Consider the following 23,313-nt stretch of genomic DNA (forward strand, 5'->3'; position numbering starts at 1 on the left):
GTCATTCCTTGGGATGTGACGTTTGTCCTTAAAGAGTTTGGTTTATACTCTTCCAATCTGAAGTAATTAATTTTATTTTACCCTTTTTTTTAACCACTAATTTTCTTAAATACCTCTTTCCTGACCTTTACTTTTTTGCCTGTCGCACCACTGAGCAGAACTCAAATAGCTCCAGTTAAATAAAAACAACGTGTAATTAAAAGTAAATAGTTTTACCTGTGAAATCTTACCTCGAATTTCATGTCAACTTTGAAATTAAGTTACTATGCCAAAAATCCTTTTACAGAGATAGGAAGAATTAACAATTTGCTAAATGACATCTAGGTTTAAGTTTTATTGGAAGAGCATTAAGCTTTTGTTTTTGAAAATGGGGACTTTACAAATGCTTATAGACAGTGAATGTCTTGTGGAGTTTTGAATATAGATATGCATGGTTTTAACGCAGTTTAAGCTTTAAAGTACCATTTGTGGAGTCTGAGTGTTATATAAGAATACGTAGATACCCAGGCTAGATAACTGTTCTGTTCTGATACATATTTATGGTACACAGACCTTCCTGGGGAGATGTGATGATGGTGCTTGGCGCTTGGTTTGTTTTGCTACTCTTTGAGATCGGGAAACTGAGTAAATTTCCTTTTAAAGAACTTTGCAAAATGCCAAGCCATTGTTTTGGTGCATGGAGAGTTACTTCTGTAAAATATTTGGTATTTTTGTCCTTTTTTCCAAACAAGGAGGACAAAAGAACACTCAAATCTACAGCTGTGGTGGGAGGTTGTGGTTTCTGCAGGGACACCACGTACATTCCATCTCATGGAATGCACTTGGTGTGACATTCAACAAAATGTTGCTTAACAGCTTTGAGAAAGACCAGCTTAATTGTAAAGACGTATGCAATGGGAGCCCTTCCTGCAAGATGGCATGCCGCTCCTACAGTTCAGCCAAGGTAAAGAATGGGATTGTGCTGCCGGAGAGTGTTCTCCAGGTATTTGTGGCTTAAACCAAATTACAGGAGGCATGTTTCTGTGTACCCCAGAAAGCAGAAGGATTACCTGATGAGCAAATTGAAGTTATTAATTCAAATAAGTAAGATGAATTGTTTATTGTTCTTCAAATGTTTATGTAGTCATGTTGAAAACTGCAGCTAATCTGCAGTCTTCTACTGTCTGCTTTTTATGCTAATATGGTGTCATTTGCAAAGGTCTAGGAAGGAAGGTTGTTACTGGATTTATTGATCTTTGTGGTATTCAGTAGCTGCGAAATAGTTTCCAGAGATGGCAAAACAAACTCGTATTTCTAACTTGAGGTGGTGAATTTGGATGTTGCCCTTTGTCTATTTCTTAAGGAAATTGAACAAAGACCATAGGAACTGTGAGTTGGTCTTTGGTGTTTTGTGTCTTTTTTTCGTTGTGATAACAAACCTTACCAAAATATTTCTCAAGCCCTGACAGTTGTATTTGACAAAGTGTGTGTGGTTTTGGGAGAGGGAGATTGGTAACAGTAACTTTATATCCAGAAAGAAACTGTATGAATAGATTGTGGTGGTGATTATGGCATATAATCAGTGAGAGATAATTACAAATTTAATCTCCAGTGTATCAGCTGTGAGGTTTTCCAAATAATAGAATACTGTCTCTTGTAAAAATAAAAACTTTTTAATAGGGCTGATGGATTTCCTAAGGATCTGCCTGTCATGCACTCTGTTCTCTGCATTTCTTCCTTACTGGAAATATTAGATTGTAATTAATGCAAGACGACAAATATTTTACATGTTTCTATTTTGATGAGGGGCTAGAATTTTCAATATTACAAAAAGAGTTCACAAAGAATTTAAGAAAATCCCAGAAGCAAAGAAGATAATCAAATCTAGACAAAATCTATCTTTAGAAATGGCAGTCAGGAAGAGTATAAAAATTGATGTTGAGAAGTATGTTTTAAAGACTGCAGGTTTAAGCCAACACAATTTATTGATGAATCTGTAAAATACAATGGTGTATGGTTTTATCTAGGGTTAATGAATACTCCTGAGACATCGGGAGAACATCAATCCTGAAATAAAATGTAATTTAAAAAAATCTTATCCAAGCCTGTTTTAGAGGAACATAATAGATTTTGAAAGTAGGAATAACTTCAGTCTTCATACATCAAAGAACTCAGTGTTTGTGCTTCTCTCAGATAGGTAATGAAGGTCAATAGTGTATTTTTGCTTTATTTTTGTCTTTGCTTCATCTTTATTCTGAATGTGAACACTTGGCTTCCTGAAACTGCTGGCAGTGTGTTAGTCTTCTGGGGAGCGCAGCCGAAGGAGCACAGGAGCCGACTTCCAGTCGGCAAAGTATATCAAAGCTTCTCTAATTGTTTTTCTCCATCTGTGCTTTTCTGCAAGAGCGCATCCTTATCATCAAGCTACCTCATTGTGATATGCTAGTTTGTGGTTTTGTGAGGAGGGCTCTGTTCCTTTCCCGTGCTTTCCTGGTATTGCATGTTCTAGAAAACTTAAAGGTGCGTAATAATCTCTTGGTGTAGATTCTGTCTCTTTGTTCATTTTATGCATTTCACTGTTGTAATGTAATGGAGAGGTCAAGCTCTAGAATGAAAATTGTGTAATAAATAAGTTGTGTTCATCTTCTTTACCAGGACCCTAGGCCCATTTATACAAATCTGTTTTCTAGCCAGTCAGCCTCGTGTATTTTATGTATGTTTGGTTGGTTGGTTTGTGTTTTTTGTTTTTGTTTTGTGGTTTTTTGTTTGGGGTTTTTGTTTTTCTCCCTGTAGCTATCAGATTGTGTTAAAAATAAAGACATTTTGGGAACTCTGTTTTAAGTTCTGACTTGTATTTAACTACACTAAATCTGGTATCTGTTGGTCTCCTGCCATTACTGTTTGATGAAGGCAACTTTCTGTTCTCTGGTATTTGTATTACTGGTTGGTTGGTTTGTTTTTAAACAGAGCAGTACTACACCCTACAAAATAAAGGGTTGAATAAGCTACACGTTAACGCATGTCTGCACCGTGCAGTGGATTGAACACGAAGCCTGGCTCGTGTACCTGCAAACCACAGGGCAAGTCAGAGGCATCAGTTTTCAGCCAGCAGCAGTGTGGTGATGGCTGCAGCATCATGTGCTGGGCTATCAGGTGTCTCATAGTGTTCCATCATTAGTCAGTCTGGTTCAGACACTAGCTTGGCTTGCTTCAGCTCAGGTTTCTCTGCCTTGTTCTACGTTTTATGAAGTAGTTGTGCCCTAGCTTGTCGAAAATGATGCGGTGTGTCCTGATCTCTTCCCCCGATACAGAAAGTCCTCCTACGTGCATCTATTTGATGCTTTTTAAATCTGGATTGTCTAGAATGGTGCATGATACTCTTGAGAAAGTCTTGCTGAAGCAATTACAAGTGCTTAAAATATTTTCTTGTCTATTCTGGAAACACCTGTCATGATATATCCTGGCATTGAATTTTGTCTTTTTCCCTGCCATAGTCCAATGGTGGCTCACGCTGGGGTACCTCCCGCTTACCCATCTTACCCATACTGTTGGACATCTGTGATGCATTGTCTCTGCATTTCTCTACTTTCAGTTGTTAGATCATGCTTTGGAACTAATTTTGAATGTCCTGTTTCCCTTGCTTTTTAAAACTTCATTTTATTTTAACTTGTGTTTGACTAATTATCTCCTACATATGAAACTCTTTATCTGATAATAGAAAAAAAAATTCTACATGGTATACTTATTGCACAGTTACATCTCTATAAAAATTAATATTTTCTGCTAGTCTCTAACAATGAGAGACAAGACTGGAGGAAAACATAATTTAGGAGTGAAAGTTTGTCTTGCCAGATACACTTTTTATTGTATTTCTTGTTCTTTTTTTAATTGACAGCCTGTCATACAATCCCTCTTGCTTATTTAAGTTGGTTGTGGGCTCTCCTGTCACAATATGGCCATGAATATTTCATTGTATGTTTGAAGAAGTGCCTTGCTGAAAATGGTAGAAGTCATGGTTTCCAATTCCATATAGCTTGTTCTTTCACATAACTCAATTGACCTCATCATGTTTCCAGAGTTAAACTAACATTACTTAAAGAAACAAAAAGCTGTAAATGTATATAGGACTCCTGTTATTACATTGCTGTTGTTATATAATCATACACACAAATGGACGTACCAGCAGCAGAGTCTTGATTTTAGGCTGTGATTTTTAAACCTAGTAACTTTTCTTTTACATGGAGATCTTTGCTTTTGCCTTGGCTTGTTCTTTTCTGTTTATTGCTACTGGTAATGAGGCAATCCTCTTCGGAAGCTCCAGCTGTTCCCGGTCTTTGCTTATTTGAAAAATCCTGTTAGCAGAGGAAATGTTGTAAAGCTCTGCTTCTGTCTTGGCCAAAAGAAATGTACTGGAGGGGTGTGTGGAGAAGAAAATGGGAGGTTTCTGGAGGAATAATAATCTGTTAGAAACCATAAAGGTTTGGGAGTTGGGCTTTCATTATAAAGCTACTTTGATGCGGTAAATGTCTGTTTGCTATGCAGTGAGTATACTGCTTAAAAACAATGTTGCTGGTTTGTTTTGATTTTCTTATTGTAAACCCTCAAATTAGGATATGGTCCATCTTTTCAGTCAGTGTAATCTGAATCTGATTTGAGAAAATTGGTGTTAACCACCCTCGTTACCATGGTGGAGATAAAACTGCCAAGATATGAAATGCTGATAGGACATGCTGAACTACAACCAAAAACCCCTTCAGTGCTGTTGTTGGCTGTCATGTCGGTGTGCGAGCACGTTTGCTTGTGCTGCCCAGGAATGCCAAGTCATACAGGCTGTAGTATTGCAACATGTGCTGTGAGTGAAATTCACAGAACAAGTACATCCATTCTGCATTTCATGGCTTAGAAATTTTAATTTGTGTTTCTTCTCGCTTCTATTTTATCTAAGACAGACTGTTTTGTTTTTCTTTCTCTTTTCCTTCTGAATGTTTGTTCTTTCAGTCTTTGTTAACATCTAGAAATAGGATAAGTAGCAGTTTGCCTTCAGTTTGATGTAGTCTCAAGATTGCTTCCTTTAAGCACTTGGTAATTAATCAGAGATGGTGTAAAATTACGAATTGGTAAGGTTTTTAGGTATATTTAAGCACAGCTAGTCAGTAATAAGAAGATAAAATAAATGAAGGTGTACTTCTGATGCTTCAACTCTGTTTAGGTGTTCTAAGAGAGAAACAAGTTGGGGCTTAGTGCTCTTGGGAAGGCTGTAGACACACATGAAACTTGCAAAAGAGCAGGTGGTTGAGGTGTTCACTCATTGTTACTTCTCTGTCATTTCTCTTGAAGGAGTTCACTGACCCCTTGGATCAGCTAGCATAATTCTTCCTAACCTGCGTTACTTCATACTCTCCTGCATGGTTTATTTTGATATAACTGCATTAAGAAACAACTACATGTACTGATCAGTGGCAAATCCAAGGGGGACATTGACTGGCCTTCTGAAGTGTGAGGTTGCTGAGCTTTTGGAGGTAGTAGCCTCAGCAATGCCCCGCTTGCTGTGTAGCCTGAAGAGAGTGAATTGCACTAGTGATAACCTTTAAAAAAAGTCTTTTCAAGCATGGTCATATTTTAAATCTCAAATCTCTTTTTAATCAACACAGACTTAAATGATGTAAACAATTTATAAGCTGAAATCTATGCAGATTTTGAACTCAAGGGATTTCATACCTTATGCAACTGGCTATAAATCTTTATAATGTATATACTGCGGAAGGTCAGTAAGATTAAATGCAAGAATTTTAGAATCCTTCTGGCTGGTTTTGAAATTACTGTTACTTCCGAGAAAATAATGGGATCTTTGAAATCATGGCATTGTCTTCTTTGTAATGCAGAAATGTTAAAGGCAAACAGAATTTGATGGAAGATCATCCTTCAGAAGAACTTCATAGATCTCGGTTTGAAGCCTCAACTTAGGGATTCATGCAAGCGCATAGATTGTGCAGTGACAATTCTTGAATTTTCAAAATAGAATATACAAATGATAGAAAATATAATGGAGCGTGTGGCATAGATGCGTAAAATTAAATATCACTTGTCAAAATACTCTGTAGGGTGGTACCTCTTCTTTCTTGATAAATTTATGTGTGTGAAGTAGAATAATACTACTATGGAATTCTAGGGACTAAATAAGACTGTAAAGGACTGAAGAAATGGCAATGAGAAGAGGGAGAAAATTAAAAGTAGCGAACACTCTAGAGCAGTTCAGATCTTACTGTTCTGTATGAGTAATAATATGTATTGTCATTTAGCACTTCATCAGAATGGTTTATGCTGCCATCATGAGGATATTTATTACAAGTAGCTGCTTCTACACTGTGGTACTTGTTAATCATTTAAACAATTCTAAGTTAAGACTGTTGAAGTTCCCTTTAAATTTTCTGTCGTATGCCTACAGAATTAATAGCATATTTTGGATAATTAAATTAGTTAAAAAATAACAAAACTTTAAAGATCCTTCAAGCACAAGCATTTGGAAATAAGGTGAAATGTAAAATGAATCTGTGTAGGTCTGGTGTTCGGGGTTTTCCACTTTGGAAGATTTTTATTTTTTTTTAAGAAATCCAATAAAGCCTGCAGTATACTTCTGACATTTTGAATTAAACCACAGGACACCTTCTGTAGTCTTCTAGATCCTTACACTGTTTTTAGTCTGCAATGCAGAAGGAAAAATGTTGTAGAATAACACATCGTTTATGATTTGAAGTTTATGATGCATGTTTAAGCTGAACAAACACTTTGAAGCTTCTGAAATGGAATTGCAGTGCTTTTCTCTATCTTAGGTGGCAAAATTAATCTGTTTGAACACAAGTAAACTGGGAATGGCTTTGACATTTTAGCATGTTAAATCAGGAAAAAAATCAAAGTTTTAAGTCTCACATGTGGTCTTAGAGAGTGGCACTTTCACACAGTCTCTGGTATTCCAGCTGTAATTTCGTTATTAGTACCAAACATGTCATGCATGAGGGGGAATGTTTTCTTGGTCTAGAGAGGCCCACTGGAGTTTTTCTTGTGCTTTTAAGTACTTCTAGAGCCATTTTAATTTGAGCTTCTTACAAAATTGCTTTTCTGTGCCAAAAGCTTAAACTTTATGAAAACTCTTCAGTCTTCACATGGCTTCAAAATATTTCTGTATGCAGAAATGCTGTTTAGCAAATTGATACTTCTTTGGATCTACTCTGTTGTAGATGATGTAACAAATCCGGGGAACAGGTCCACAAATCATCACAGGCATCTTGTGTGACCTCTTTTCTTTTTAAAGGACATCAATAACATAGATCCTGGAGTTTAAGGGTTCCTTCTATTAACTTCTTATTTGGAAATTTGAAAATTGTACCTCATTTTATGCTTAATATTTCTCTTTTCATCGTTAGTGTAAAGGCTAATCTGTTTCCCCTTCCTGCTTTTTTAAGTGAGAAAACTGTTTAGGTATAAGAGTAACTGTGAAGCAAGTTTGAGATCTTTAGCTTGTTCAATCTAAATGCTGGGGGAAAAGAGGTGATCCTGTTTATTTTTTTATTTTTTAAGCGTATTTATCAACTATTCCCTTTTAGGATTTAAAATCAGCATGTAAAAAGCTGTGTACTTCTTGGTAATGAGATAATTCTGATATTTGAATGAGTGGTAGAGATACGAAACCTAGCATTTTCCATTAAGCCAATATTAAACTTGAAACAGGCTGAGAAGAAATACTTCCATTAGGAATGGCCAGAATTTCTTAGTCATTTATATAATAATAATAATAATAATAATAATAATAAAATCTGGTTTCCAAGTGCCTGAAGATTTCATGTTATACACAGTTTCTAAATTCAGAAGGCCAGAAACAGTAGCTGAAGTATTGGGAGATCACATGGAGGAAAAAAATGAGCCACTAGGTTGGTGAAGTTGTGATAGAGAGAACTGGGAAAATCTGGGAAGAGAAGCAGTTGCCTGAATGTCCAAAAAACCAGGACAGAGCAGTCTAAAAAACATTACTTAGCAGATGTGTTGATTTCTATAGGCAAAAATACTGCTTGCACACGGAGGTTGTAAGAATTTATTGTACTGGTAGTTCAATATGGAGAAGGCATTTCTGGCAAGTTCTGAAAAGTGCTCGTAAGGATGGGACACTGGGATTTTGGCAATTACATGCAGCACCGCAGGAAGAAATTCATCCCCTTCCACCCCATGTAGTTTGTGGGAATGAACATGTGGGAACTGGTTTCAGGCTATAGGAATAATTACTGTCACATTTGTATAAAGTAGAAGAGTGAATGTTTGTCAGCTCGGTGCAGCTGGAATACAACAGCTTCTTTCTCATGTTGCTCTAAACCTTGTATGTGCTTGTTTAGGGTTTGGATGTACCCCTAGGAAGTAGGTCTGGGACATGTTTGCTGATGGAACATTATGTAAATATTATTTAAAGCGAAAAGAAGTTACTGTTGTCTGCTATTAATGACTCCAGCTTAAAATATTTTCTAGTAAGCAGACATCAGTGTTATTTTTTTAAACCTTTTGAGCACTTGCAATTAAATGTAAAGTAATAAAAAGCAAATGTTGAATTAGAATGGATTGTCACTTACTTGCTTGATCTCATCTTCTGTTAGGTTTTAGTGGAGACACTTGTATAGCATTTACTCGTGGAACCACTTCTTTGCATGTATTTTCCTATCTCATTTATAAGGTAAATAAGGAGTAATGGGAGTATTTTCAAACTTTGAAGTTTTTGATCCTGTGGTGATGAGTAAACTTTTTCTTAAGCTTTTATTTTAATTTCTAACACACATGTTCGGTGAACTGGAAATGACACAGAAGGCTTACAGTTTTAAATTTTATTGCTTTATTATATTTTTAAAGTTATATCCCTTAATATAAAGAGCATGCAACTTTGGGCTTTTATTTGCATTGCATTTCATTTGTCATAACATTTTTAAAATGACTACTATATGTAAATATAATTAAATTATGCTTAAGTGATAAAGATGGACCTCTGATTTGTGTCATGCCTTGCGTATTGCTCTTCTGAGCACAGCTGTAGTACAAGTACAGATAACGGTGAAGAGCATTTCAATGATGAGAGTTAAGTCATAGAAGCTTCATGATAAATAACACCCCTCTTAGCCCCCTTCTCCTCCCAAATACAGAAAGAATTTCAGTCATGTGGTTGTAAATAGTATTTTCACAAAGGGCTCTCTGTGTATCTGCAGTATAACAAAATTAATAGAAAATACATTTTCTATATTTTGGTATAAATGGCAGAGAATGTGTTGAGTCTCTCAAAAGCTGTGGGTTGCCTAATATATAATTTTAAATGAACAACATTTTAGATAAAATAAGGCAAACGCTTCTCTTGCAACTGGATTTATTAGGAAGAGCTTTAAGGCAAATCTAATAGAAACAGTGTGACCTACTTAAATTAGCATAACATGTTAGATAATTGTTTTAACACAGCATATTGTTGAGACAAAATTAAATTAACAAGAACAGCTACAGCAAGTATTCTGGTTGGTTTGTGTGGAAATTTTTCACAGAAAGGTTTTAAACTTATTAAAGTGATTGGACCAGAAGTCATTTTGTGATAGGCAGTATTTTGAAGGCAGTTTTAAAATGAAGTGTAATAATTCTAGAAAATTCAGTTACTTTGAAGTAGCATTCACGGAATATGTCAAGGCTTTTAAAATAAATCTAATATCTCATGAAACTGCAGAGATTTTTAATTTGTACCTCTGAGGAAGAATTTACAGATTTAATCCACTCATCCCGAAAGTGCTCCAACTTCATAAGAACTTCCATGAATATCATGCTTGAAATAACTGTATCTGCTTTGCTTTGAGTAATTGATTATCCTGAAAGGTTGTATCTTATTTGGTGTTATATATCAAGATAATGGGAGGAAACCCAGAAGGTGATTGTCTGGAAACATAATTATGCAAAGCTGCTGTCATCTCAGCCACAGAAGTTGTGTGGCCAGCGACTCTTGTCGAGAGCTAATTACAATAATGCAGGTCTATTAAAACATCAGTTTCCTGCTTTTAGGAATTATCTGGGATGCAGTATCAAACTTTTAGTTTCCTGATCTTTGGTATTTAAATTTAGTGCCTTTATCTTAAAACGTGAAAGAATGATGGCGCTAAGTGCTTGCAATCATGCTGGGGCGTCTGTAAAATCATGCTGGGGCACTGTAAAATCAGCTAACATTAAATGCTCAAACTTACACCAGTTACATAAAAGGAGCTAATCGTGGTTTGTGTCTCTTAAGCCAGTCTGAAACACTGAAATTGATTTAGAGACTAGCTCTAGTGCTATTTGTACATGTGGATGACTGGTTGGGAGGAAATGATGGCAATGAAGTAGGCAGTCTTCTGCTCTAGCTTCTTCCCACCCCTTCCTTTCTTTCCCTTGGCAGAAAGGAGACGACTGAAGGCGTTAATGATTTTTTTTCAGCAAATGGGGAGAGGGCAGACATGGTCCTTTTTAATGACTCTGCTTCACTTTTGAAAGCTTATGAATGCTTCGGGCTTAATCATGAGAGCAGTTAATGACTGGCTGAAGCTGACGGTCTGTAAACCGTGCTGTGAAAAAGTATTATCTTTGGTATGTATCGGTGTTCAGTCCTTGCAAAAAGGTTGTAATGGTTCATTAAAAACGCTGTATTTTTCCCGTATTTCATGTACTAAATGCCTGAGGTAATATTAGGATTTTGTACTGATGTCTTGCTAACCTTTCTGAGTTTTCCATTCTGTAACTTTAAATCACAGTGTTTATTTAGTGCCTTGTTTTTCAAAGTTTGCTTTGTGATTGGAATAACCTGCCTGAAAGTTGAGTACTGTTATCTTAAATAGTTAGGGCAGTGAATGTTGGATATTCCTGGCACCTACTGTTAACACTGAGTCTCTCTCCGGACTTACATTCCAGGTTTGTGAAAGATCCTGATGAGAAGGATAGGATTGTTTCTTGGTCATTGTGGACTTTGCCTTCAAACTGATGATTAATTCGTATCAAAGAGAATAAATATTTGCATTATTTCCAAAGTGTTTAAAGATATTTTATTATGAGAGATGAAGAGTGGAAATATTTGTAATGCCTTCTGAAGTAATGAAATTTCTCTAGCAATCAAAAAGCTCACTTGTGAATGAAATCATGCCTTAGGAAAATATCTGGCTGTGTCTTACAATGGTGAGTGATAGGTATTATTGTCCAGGTTTGTGTCTATATCCTTCTTATTTTTATCCTTGTTCTTAGGGGATGAAGGGGGGAAAAAAAGCTCTTCTTTTTTGGCGAAGCACCTGATGTTAGTCAGGGATTATAAACATGAATCATTTCATTTCAATGGCTTCAGAAGATTAATCAAAATATAATTAGTGATTTTTATTTGTATGTGTAAGTCCACGTACGTTTTAACCTACTTCTCTGCTCTGTTCTGCATAGAAATGCATCCCATGCCCTTGAAAAGCATGTGGTGCGTTACCTTGCACGCTGCCGTTCCTCAGCGTTCAGAGATGTCATTTTTTTTGTATTTCCATAAGTCTCATTGTTATGTTAGAATTCTGTGCAGTCTGTTCAGTTCTTAACACTGTCACTGTGATTCAGATCTGTGTTGTATGTTGGATCATTTCGTGGTTAAGTGTAATTTCTTCCATTTCAAGATTCTGTATGATAATGGGAATCAAAAGAATGTAATGGCATATACATGGTTCTTTAGCATTGTTTTATTCTGAGATTAAAGTGACACGCTAAAGGAGGTGCCATAATTAAACAAAATAGTTTCTTACACCAATACAAGAATGAAGAGTTTTAACAGTTAACTGTTTAAAAAGACTAGTATGAAGTATTCACATTTCAGAGAATAGTTTAGATTTCTCTTTAGTTTGGAGTGCAGAAATGTCACTTAGTGCCACATGAGCTGACCTAGCAAATTAAAAAGTTTTCCTATGCAAATTAAATTTCTTAAGTGCAGTGAACAAATAAAAGTATAATAAAAAGTGCCAGCTGTCTAATTAAGCATATTAAACATTTCTTCAGGGAGGCTGGGATAGCATAAACTTGATTAAAACTGTGTATATGATGTTTCTGTCTTTTAACTAAAAAACACTCACCCAGCTTTTCATAGTCCAGGTTGTGCCTGTGGGGCAAATCAGTAGATGTTATCCAAGGACTCGGAGATACGATAACCTGAGCATTAAAAAGAGAAACAATGTAAGTAAGGCGATAGTTACAGACAAAGAATTAATCTTGAACCCATTTAGTTATGGTAATTCTCAAAATATTTTATGTCGGTTTAGCGATGAATTTGTTATCTTTCCTGGTTCTGAACTTTATTTTTTTTTTCATCCTCATAATGACCTTCAACTGGTTTTAATATGCTGGAGTCGATACTAAAAATATTTTATCAAGAATATTTCAGATTACTTGTAGCAGTGATATTAAATGAATGCAAGCCAGCTCTGCTTTAGAAGCCTTAATTAGGAAAGCTTATTTTGGAAGTGGGTTCATTTATCAGCCTGACCACAGAAGTTTGTACACTCTACAATTTCTTTTTACTCATGCTCTTTTGAGGAACATCAAATTATGCAAATTTCCAACTTTAAACTGAAATGACAGCGTTTCATTTGTCTCCAATTGTAATGCTTTTCTATAACCTGCTATGTGGATTTGCACAATTTACAAGGCATGGTAGTTAGAGTTTATTTGCTCTTAAGAATTTTGAATATATTATTCTTATGGATAAGAATTCATCAGGGCTGTTAACCTAAAATATGAGTTAAAAGGACTCTGTATGGCAGTCCTCTTGTTTAGAAGACTTTTTCTTTTTTATTCTAAATATCAAGCATAGACTCAGCCTTCCTTATTTGCAGTCCTATGAGTTGTATGTTATTCACTCTGGAGCTTCATCAAGGGCCAGCAAGCTGAAGCTTGGATGCCATTAAATAGGCATTGCTTAGTTTGTATTAATGAGTTGTGTCTGTTGGAGAGAGAAACTTACTACGTTCTGGTAGCTCCAGTAAATGAAGGTCAGTTTGGGTCATGGTAGAGAGAAGACTGCCTTCTAAATTCAAAATAATTAAAAAAATCACATATCAGCATTCTGGCTTCTACATATGTTTGTAGTGACTGTTTTTATTAAATAACTTTAATTTGCATGCATCCATACTCAGTGAAATACTGGATTTCCTGTTTGTTTTTAGCAAAAGTTAATTCCTTTAAAGTTTATTTGGCTGACTTTTTAAATTTATTCCATCATTTTGTTTAGTTTTCTGTTCAGCATTTTTATGGCACTTGGCAGTAAATATTTGTCTCTATCCATTATAATTCATTTTAAAGTAGGATAAAGTAGTTTAATCCTATTTCAGGCTCTGTGTAATTTTTTACATAATACTGTCCTGTCTTCATGAATGCCTTTTTTTGTTGTTGTTAAGAAGAGTTATTTCAGATTTATGAATATGGAATTATTTCATAGAGCGAGAGAATGTAATTTGATTCTCTGATTTTCTTTGAACTGAAATGTAGAATACCTGCTGGTTCTACAACACATGAGATTTATACTCTTGTGTTTACAAATGCAGTAAGCAGGAAATGGAGTGAACACTCCCAAATGGTCTTTGAAGACAGTCAATGCCTCGTACAGGCCTTAAAAATCTTTGCTCTGTAGAACGGTTTGGAAAAGTCTTGTATAGACAGGTCTTGTATAGACAAGTCCTCCCCCAGGTGGGATTCTGGTTTGGGCTTCTTTAGTGGTTTTTTTTGTTTTGTTTTGCTTGTTTGTTTGTTTCTTTCTTTCTTCCTGGGGTGGGGGGGTGCTGCTTGCTTTGTTTCAGAGTTCTCTATCTGGCCAGTGCTGCTGCTAGTGTGAAGTCACAGCCTTACAGTTCTGCTAGCCCTGGGTTTCAGGCACATGAACCTGCCACCTTTCTCCACCAGACTGGTATACCCAGCCTGGGCTTCCTCAGTGCATTGCAAGTGGCAGCCCTTAGAATTTGTGTATGCTGTAAAGCTGATGGAAGGTTTTTTATTTAGTCCTTTTTAGCCACCTGCTTCCAAAGGCAGTGTGAGAGCAGTGTCAGGCCAACCAGACTCTGGGGATGAAACGCTGTATTGTTAATGTCCCTGCTGCAGCCTGTGCTGTGGCCTGTGAACTTCTTGCTTTCTAGCAACAGCAGTTTCCCTCTCCCCATCTATTGGCAGGTGATGGATTGCTGGTAATAAGCGTGACTGTGTGGCCAGGTGATATGTTTACTTTGTGTCATGAGGGTGGCACAGAGTGAACCTGCTGGTGGAGGATGAAATCATCCCCCAAAGATTACGTAGATTAGAATTCGGAGATATACAGTGCAGACTGTGTATATGCACAGGTACAGAACAACTAACATCTGTGTACCTCTGACTGCTGGTAGTGATCGGGTGAATCCTGGAAGTTTGTTTCCAATTGCAGGTTGCTTGTGGCTAATGGTTTCAGTAGGAATTGGAGTTGGAGAGAAAGGCAAGGTCCTAAAGAGGGTACTTCCACTTTCTGTCTATGCCATGGTCAAAGGCTTTGTATATTTCATGACTGTTAGCACATCGGTTAATTTACAGCCCAGGTATTCCTCTTCTGCTCCAGCAGACATCATTGTGTTTTATTGTTGACAAGAATTTTTCTTGCTCATTCTGCAAATTTAGCCAGCTGTAGGGCAGAATGGCCTGCCTGAGAACACAATACCTGGTTACATAGCAATTTCATTGCAATTTTAGGTTCACAGGCAGGAGGATTTACTGCTCTAGTTCAACAGGCCAGGGTTGTCTCTGACAGGCAGAATGCCAGCTGTGTTCAGTTGCTGATGAATCAATTGAGAACCATTGGCCACAATGAAGTGTTGTTTTGCCTCTGCCTGAACAATACCTAAACAGTAAAGAAGCATGAATTGCTTATCTGACATCTAGTCCAAAACTGCAGTTTATTAATCTCATTTGTAGTGCATGCTTTGTTCCCTTATTTGCTATCACACAATACTTGGGAGACCCATTGAGAATTCTTGTCTGACTGTTGAAACAGCTGGTGGTAAAAGTTACCTAAGGTATGGAATAAGTGAAATAATTACATCAAATGAAGTTTGACTGTTATGGATCCAGGCTCCCTATATGGCTTATTTTGGTCTATGAGCTTATGTTTTTTGTTCATGATTGCTTAGTTACCCATCCAGCCTTCTATGTTCAGAATAAAACCATAACAAGTAAGTGCTGTAAGTGAAAACAGAAACAGAGTTTTGGTTTTTGTTTAAAAGTCTCTGAAGGTGTGATGTGTGAGGAGCAGGGAAGCTGCAGTGTGAAACACAGTATTGCACAGGGGTTACCTGGGTGGTGATTGTTTCCGGACATGAGAGCTGCTGTTTTGGCTCTTCAGTGACACAGGTTTTACACACAACAGCAGACTTCTCTTTGCTATGAGGTGTAGTAGTAAACACCATTGTTCTAGCTCATTCCCTGAACAGATACTTTGCTATAAGGGGTTCTTTTCTGAACAGGCCTGAGTTGCTGCTGGTACATACTTCCACGTGGCCTTCCAGCCATTCTGCATTGGTCATTGTTATGGAATAACGTGCTGAAATCTGGTGCCGTAGGTGCCATGGAACAGTACGGTGGAGGGATGATGGCAATAGTAATATGTGAAGCCTGAAGAAGGATCCTGGCTCTTGAGCAGCCAGAGGAGAGTAGAAGGAATGGAGCCTTAAGCTACTTATACATGGGGAGTGGCAAATACCAAGAAGAGTGGAAGAGACAAGTGAGGCAGGTGTGCCACCTCTGCTTTGGGCACAAAGACCAGGAAGATGTACTTTCAGGTGCTAATGGCCATGTGAGATCAGTTCTTAAGCTGTGCTTTTCTACTTGATACAGAATTGGAATGTATCGGGTCAGTAGAGGCTGCATGGGCTGCACTGTAACTGCTTGTAGCTGGAATGGCTTTTGGGTAATGCTGTTTAGATTGCCTTGCAGGTCAGGGCCCTGGTGTTGGACATTTGAGCATCTTTACAACCTGTCTAGTAGTAAAGCAGCTTAGAGCAGTTTTATGTTTGGACTAAAAATATGATTTTGTTTAGATGAGAATTTAGTAACTTTTGCCTTTTCTTTTTTCTCAAGATTAGAACAAAGACAAAAATACTGCTTCTTAATTCAAATAAGAATGTTGGAAGGACTAATGTAGCAAGGAGACATATCAGTTCTAGTAACTCCATTGTGCATTCTTACACGTTTTGAGCAAGGTCTAGGCTTTGTTTCAGGTGTAGGGACTTTTAAAATCTAGCTTTAGATTCTGACAGAAAGTCTTACTCCAGACTTATTATTTTTTAAAAATCTACCTAATAAAGTATTCATTGTGGAATTCTTCCAAATCCAGTGTCTTTCGAAGTTCATTTTGTCAAGTAGTATTTAACTTTTTATTGTATGTTTTTAGTGACCAATTCCTGGAATGAAGTTCAGAACCCGTGGAAGCAGGTGTCTGTCTTCAGGACAGTGAGTTTTAAGCCAGTGCTGCTGGTGTCTCTGTGGGACTTCTGTGTTTCTGAAGAGGAACATGGAATGAAACAGAATTGTTTTTGTATGTGGCATCTTAAAATTAAGCTTCTGGATGCAGAAATGTGTCTGTACCTAAAGTAAAACCTACTGCTATATCTTGCAGTTGCTTTTATTTCTCTAGTCCTTGAAGGACAAATCCTTAATGGAAATAAATTCCTTAAATTTCAGACACTTTATGCTTCAAGGCCCTCATTTCTACTTTATGGAGTTCCATCACTCTTACCGACCTACATGGTCACAGAGAGGAGTGCATTGGCATTTTGTCTTGCAAAAGATGCCTTTCTCAAGAATTTCACATGGTATGCAAGTTGCTTCAAAGGAACATTTTTGCAACTTGAGTGTTGCAGAAGCAGCTGAAAACCAGGTCCTGTGTAGTTGTGACATGTTTTCATATCTGGAAAATTAGGTTTGGGAAGAGATTTTTCTCTCTTTAAAGTGTATGCAAGGAAAAATGAAAGCATTTTGCCTCTGACAGGCTTCCCTAAAGTGAAGGAAAGAGTGATCTAGAATAGGTGAGTTTTACATTTCTGTGCTCTGATTTGCATCCCAGGGTGGGCTCTGTTGGGCAGTGCCTCTGTGCGGAGGGTGCTGAGCTCCAGCTGTGATGGTGGGTTGAGAGGAACTAAGACAGACTTATGCGGACAGAGGATGGAGGATTGCATAGTGCCTGAATAGTCTTAAAACCTGGGTGTTGTTTCTGGTGTTGGGTAATAGCCAGTGGAGTTCAAATCTCACACCTGGATACCAGGAGAAGTTTAAGTAGATATCACACACCCCCCCACACACACCTTCACCCCGACTCCTGTACTTTTTCACCTGACCTGTCCAGCCTCTGAATGACTAACATGGGACGCAACTGCAAATTTAAAACTCCTTCCAAAGGAGATTTCACTTATTTTTTAATCATGAGATGCTGACTTCATATTCCAGTATTCAGTTTGAGAAGAGAGCTTTACACTCAGTGTTCCCTTCTAAAAATACATAAGAAACAGACAAGCTTGAAAAACTAAGTGGAGAGTCTTGCTTTTCTTGAGAATCTTGACTTTTGAATGAGTTTTGTGTCAGTATGACCAGGTGTATTTCAGGCCGTGACAGAATATGGACGGGAAACTTCACTGTCTTTGTGGAGTGTGAAACTCTTATTTGTTTAATCAATTCTTGCTTGCCCTTTGGGATGTTTGCTTCTTTTTACAGATATTACTGGGAATGATATAAAGATGATGGAGGGTGAGGATGGGTAGCAGTCAGCCATCTGTAGGCTAGATAAATGGCCTGCCAAGCTGAACAAGCTTGTAATAGGCCTACCCACCTAGTGCCGTGTAAATGGTAAGAAAGCTGCCCAAACAGCAGCAGGGAAAGAGGGGCTGGAGAAATTGAAAGCTACTGAAAGGTGAAGGGAGCAACCACCTATTAAGAGGGCAGGTAAATGGGAAATTTTGAAGACTGGAAGGTGAGGTAGGGAAGCGGGAGGAGGTAGATGTAGTTTTTGCTTTGGAGAACCCAGTTTAATTGAAGTCAGAATACAAACATCTTCATGTGCTGCCTATTTTCTTTCAGAGGTTACTCACTTTATTTTTCCTTAGGTAGCCCACCTGAAAAGAAGTAATCTGCTTATGTGACAGTGATCACTTGAGTTTTCTTAGGAAATGAGACTAAAAAAAAAAAAATCTTAGTTTCTTTGTTTGATCAACAGGTTCAGGAGGGCAGCAGAGATTTTGCATAGTCATTGAACCCACTAGTCTGCCTCAGAAAAGAGCGAAGGTTATCCTTCAGCAGCTGGGTGAGATAATGCTTTCTCACATGGATGTTTTCTCCCAAGTTCTGGTGTTGTTTTCAAATCCTCTTTCCAGTGCTTTTCTGTTATAACTTGTGTTGGTTTTGGTTTTACCTATATAAGTAACCAGTTAGTCTGTAACTCTGGATCAGTTTTGGGTTTTCAGTGATAGTGTCCTGCTTCAGCTTCAAATTTGCCATTATTCTTCAGTGGTTTTGTTCCCTATTCTTGTGTTTTCTACAGAAAGGGGAAAAAGAAGACTTTCTATTATGCCTTCTAAGTACTACTCATTATATTGAGTATCTTTGTAATATTTTCCTTGTAAGTAATACTGATATTTTCAAACATAATGTAATAATTTTCCCCTATATAATATTTTCAGGGAAAATATCAAATAGAACACTTTGTATGGGAGTAAATTACTGATTGATGGTATTGATGTTACAATAGTTTCTGCATGGCACTTAATTGTGTTGTTATGAATACTAAGCATTTTAGATGCATTTAGATATAGCATCACGTAACTGTCTACAATGTTTCTGCTTTTACCTCTAGACTTGATGAAGTTGATCTAGATTCCAGTAATGTGGTTAGTTCTGTTCCTCCTTCAGTCTGCCTTTTAGATTTAAACTAATTTTCCATTAGTTTACCAAGGACGGTACTTGTTTGAAATACCTGAAAGTGGTCATGAGCTTGCTCTTCTCCAGTCTTTCAGCCTGTCCCTGCTTTTTGAATCATAGAAACGTAGAATAGTTTGGGTTGGAAGGGACCTTCAAAGGTCATCCAGTCCAACTCCCCTGCAATAAGCAGGGATATCTCCAGCTAGATCACAGAATCGACTGGGTTGGAAAAGACCTCAGAGATCATCAAGTCCAACTCTTGGTCCAACTCTAGCCCGTTTACTAGATCATGGCACTAAGTGCCATGTCCAATGTCAGTTTAAAAACCTCCAGGGATGCTGAGACCACCACCTCCCTGGGCAGGCCATTCCAATGCCTGACCACTCTCTCTGTAAAGAATTTCTTTCTAATATCCAGCCTAAATTTCCCCTGGCAGAGTTTAAGCCCATGCCCCCTTGTCCTATTGCTAACTGCCTGGGAGAAGAGACCAATCCCCACCTGGCTAGAACTTCCCTTCAGGTAGTTCTAGAGAGTGATGAGGTCACCTCTAAGCCTCCTCTTCTCCAGACTAAACAAGCCCAGCTCCCTCAGCCTCTCCTCATAGGTCTTATGTTCAAGTCCCTTCATCAGTCGTGTTGCTCTTCTCTGGACCCGCTCCAGCACTTCAGTGTCTTTCCTGAACTGAGGGGCCCAGAACTGAACACAATACTCCAGGTGTGGCTTCACCAGTGCAGAGTACAGGGGAAGGATCACTTCCCTTGTCCTGCTGACCACGCTATTTTTGATACAGGACAGGATACCGCTGGCCTTCTTGGCCACCTGGGCACACTGTTGGCTCATGTTGAGCTTCCTGTCAATTAGTATCTCCAGGTCCCTTTTTGCCTGATTACTCTCCAGCCACTCTGCGCCCAGCCTGTAGCGCTGCAGGGGGTTGTTGTGACCAAAGTGCAGCACCCAACACTCGGCCTTGTTGAACTTCAGCCCATTGGAATCAGCCCATTTTTCCAGTCTATCCAGATCCCTCTGCAGAGCCCTCCTGCCTTCCAGCAGGTCAACATTCCCTCCCAACTTGGTGTCGTCAGCAAATTTGCTGATGATGGTCTCAATCCCCTCATCTAAATCATCAATAAAGATGTTAAACAGGACTGGACCCAACACTGACCCCTGGGGGACACAACTAGTGACTGGTTGCTCAGAGCCCTGTCCAGCCTGGCCTTGAATGTCTCCAGGGATGGGGCATCTACTACCTCTCTGGGCAACCTGGGCCAGTCTTTACCACCCTATTTCTTCTTCAGTGCAGGAATTTTCTTAGTGCAGAAAGTTTCTTCCTTGAAGTGCAGATTTACCTCAGTTAAGTATTGCCTGCCTTTTCAATTAGCAGCATTAAATGCTGTAACACCTGACAGGTCCATTACTTCAGTATTAAGGTCACCATAGATTCTGGAATTCTGGATTCTGGATTCACAGTGTTTGTGCCTCAAACTTATTTTCTTTGTTTAATTTTGTTACAGCAAACTGATAAGTACTACATGACATGCTATGCCAAGCAATACTAATGTGGTTATTTCTAAGTGAGTTTGTTGGCCCTGAAACACCAAAGTAAAATTCAAACAAACACGACTGCACAAAACCCACTTGTCTCTTTTATTGGTGGTGGTGTTTGACAAGTCAGAAGTTGTTCTATATTGTAATCAATCCTGCATGTGGAAATTAAAGAGACACTTGGTAAATGTTGGGTGTCATTGTGGAGGCTTTCTCTTTGGCCCTTACCAGATTTTCTCTTCTCCCTTTCACCCTCTTGTGCCACACTTTCCTTTCCTGTTTCCAAATCACTGAGGTGGCATGATGCGTACCAGTGAAGGGTTCTGCTTCTCTAAAGTTCACCTTAAGTTCAGTTTTTGTCTGCCTATTGTCATCTCACTTATCCTCATATTTAAATGATATGTAATGCTGTCCACCCATTAAAAAACTGTGTAGTTTCCACCACATTTTAAAATTTAAATGCCTTTTATATTTAAATTGAAATTTCAGAGCAATAATGCTTCTGTCGTGTTAGAGCTGGGAGCAGGAGACAAAAAGAAAGCTCTATTCTGAATATTCCCACACATCTTTCCCCTCAAATGCTACAGTTGTTTTTTTCCTTCATAAATCTTTAATCAGAGGATTTCAATACTTTTTTTTTTTGTAATTAACTTTGCATCATTCCTTTGCTGTCAGCCAGTATTTTCCTTATAATGTGGATAAGCTAGGCATTAGGATAATAAGTGATTTTTGCAGAATGGCATGATGAGCCACTGGCAGCCTCTATGACTCCTGCTTTATAAGCCTGTAATCTGCTGACTTGACACTAACTTTCTTTTCAGCTGGCAAATCAAATGGAAACACCCTAAATCCTGGTTGGGACTAAGAAGAATTTTTCGGAGATAAGAATTACTGGAGAAATGTGTTAATGCCGTGATTATCGGTGTCAAGGAGACACCAAATAAAAACAAGAGTAAATACATAGGATAGAAATGTCAGTGCTTTAGGGCCATGCACACAAGGTGACCCATGGGGTCCAAGCCCAGCAGTGTGGCAGAGTGACGTTCCTGGCCCAGCGCAGCTGTGGCTGCAGGGACAAAGGCTGATGGCACCTACTCCAGCAGCCCCGGTGAGGCACCAGGGAACCGTGACTTGTACAACATGCCTGGTAGAGTTTTCCTCTCACATGCACACAACTTTTTCTTTTTGCTGTTACCTGTGTGGTTTTTGGGAGCTGTGGGGTTTGGATTTAATGCTCCATGCTAGAGATGAGAGAGATTATGTTTATAAAAGCTGCTTTTTCAAGTCTCTGTAAAAATTCACCTGATGCCACAATAACATTTGTACTTGAATTGGCTTTTCAAGCTTTTTCTTCACTGCAAAGTGACATGCCCAGAAGCTTGTATGTTTTTTCATAGAAAAGAACAAAAACTTCTCTCTAGGCAAACTGTGCTCTTTTTGTGTTATCCTGGCATTTCTATAGGACTTCAGAAACTGGTGCTGTACGCAATGACCTGTGGTATCTGTGTGTTATTCTGCGTGTGCGTTGCATTTATTGCATACAGTGACCTGTGATTCCGCAAGTTGTAGCTGTTGGGAACAGTCAATTACTTGGCTGAGCTCCATGTGTGACAGTGTGCAGAGCTAATTAATAACCATGCTCATTTTTTTGAGGACCAAGCCCTTATTCTGAAATGTGTGATAATTTTGGTCTTTTTTTCCCCCCTACTGTTTTATCTCCATTTGAAAAGTTTTGCGAATGAACCACCCTTTTTTTGCACCTTGACAAGTAATAGTTATGCAATGTGAAACATCACAGTGCTGTTAAAACATTATAAAAACAGTTAATATGAAAAAGAAACTAAGTATTTCACTGAGATCAGATTTAGTTTTAGATTTAAGGTAGAAGGTAGAAGAACATTTAAGGTAGAAGAACAAGGTTCCATTCTTTTCAGTCAAGCTTTAAAAGGTATCTAGAATAGTGGCAAACTTTTGTACCATTTTCCTCATGACTGAGATGTTGATTATAAAGTTGTGATAAACCTGGTGAAACCAATTCAGTCTTTTCCCAAAACTGGGAAACAACAAAATAATACAAGAGTATATAATACGTAATGGGCTAGAGGTATTAAATTCAACATTGCAGTGTCTTCCAGTGCAGCTAGCACAGATAATGAAGTAATTTTAGAATCTGTTTTATTTAATATTTTGCTTAAACTAAGCAAGTATTCATGTGAGGGCACTGTACACCTTCTTTACTCTTAAGAGTAGTGTAGGTAGATAATAATTTAAGTCTATTTGACATTAGTCATGCCGCTGGGCTATACTGTGTCAACTCACATGTCTTCCTGCTTTCCAGTTGTCATTTCCTCTCCTGAGGCAGACATGCCCAAATACACTTGCATGCAACCTACCATTGTACTGTATATCAACATAAATCTTGCTTTAGGTATTTCTTTGATTTAAGCTGTAGTAAAATACTACAGGAATGAATGTACATAATTTTATTTTTGTATTTGGTAGCTTAAATGATGTGGTTTATGATTCCACCTCCTGTCCTTCCCTCCTGCTTTCCCACAGCTGAGAGTGTAGCATGATAGGATTCCTTTTCAGCAGGGGAAAACTCAGTATGTTTTTCTCATACTCCTGTAATGTGCAACGCAATCTGATGCTGCTTATAAAACAATACTATGCATCTAACTGAAATTTCTAAAATACATTTTTGTCACTGAGTTCAAGGTCGCGGATCTCGTGCATTTTCAAGGAAATGGTTGTCAAGGGCTCAAATCGTGTTTCACCTGCAGTCTGGATGTTCATTAGCCGATAGGAGGGATTTGCGGCATT

General features: G+C 38.1%; 1 protein-coding gene across 19 annotated transcripts in view; it reads left to right on the forward strand.

Moving 5' to 3' along the window:
* PLEKHA7 (pleckstrin homology domain containing A7) overlaps positions 1-23,313 on the forward strand; it is a 159,461-nt gene that overhangs the window by 29,263 nt on the left and 106,885 nt on the right. Inside the window, exon 1 of one of the 19 annotated variants that reach the window (XM_065066120.1) lies at positions 10,397-10,602. The exons of 16 other annotated variants lie outside the window; for them this stretch is intronic. Coding sequence is in view for 2 of the 3 variants with exons in the window: in XM_065066125.1 (XP_064922197.1) it covers positions 11,141-11,184 (44 nt within the window). In the remaining variant the exon portion in view is untranslated. Of the gene's footprint in view, positions 1-10,396; positions 10,603-10,923; positions 11,185-23,313 lie in introns of those variants that run through there. 2 more of the 19 variants (XM_065066125.1, XM_065066112.1) reach the window with 2 other exon arrangements.

This window comes from Columba livia, chromosome 5 (genome assembly GCF_036013475.1).
Source record: "Columba livia isolate bColLiv1 breed racing homer chromosome 5, bColLiv1.pat.W.v2, whole genome shotgun sequence".
Classification (NCBI taxonomy): domain Eukaryota; kingdom Metazoa; phylum Chordata; class Aves; order Columbiformes; family Columbidae; genus Columba; species Columba livia.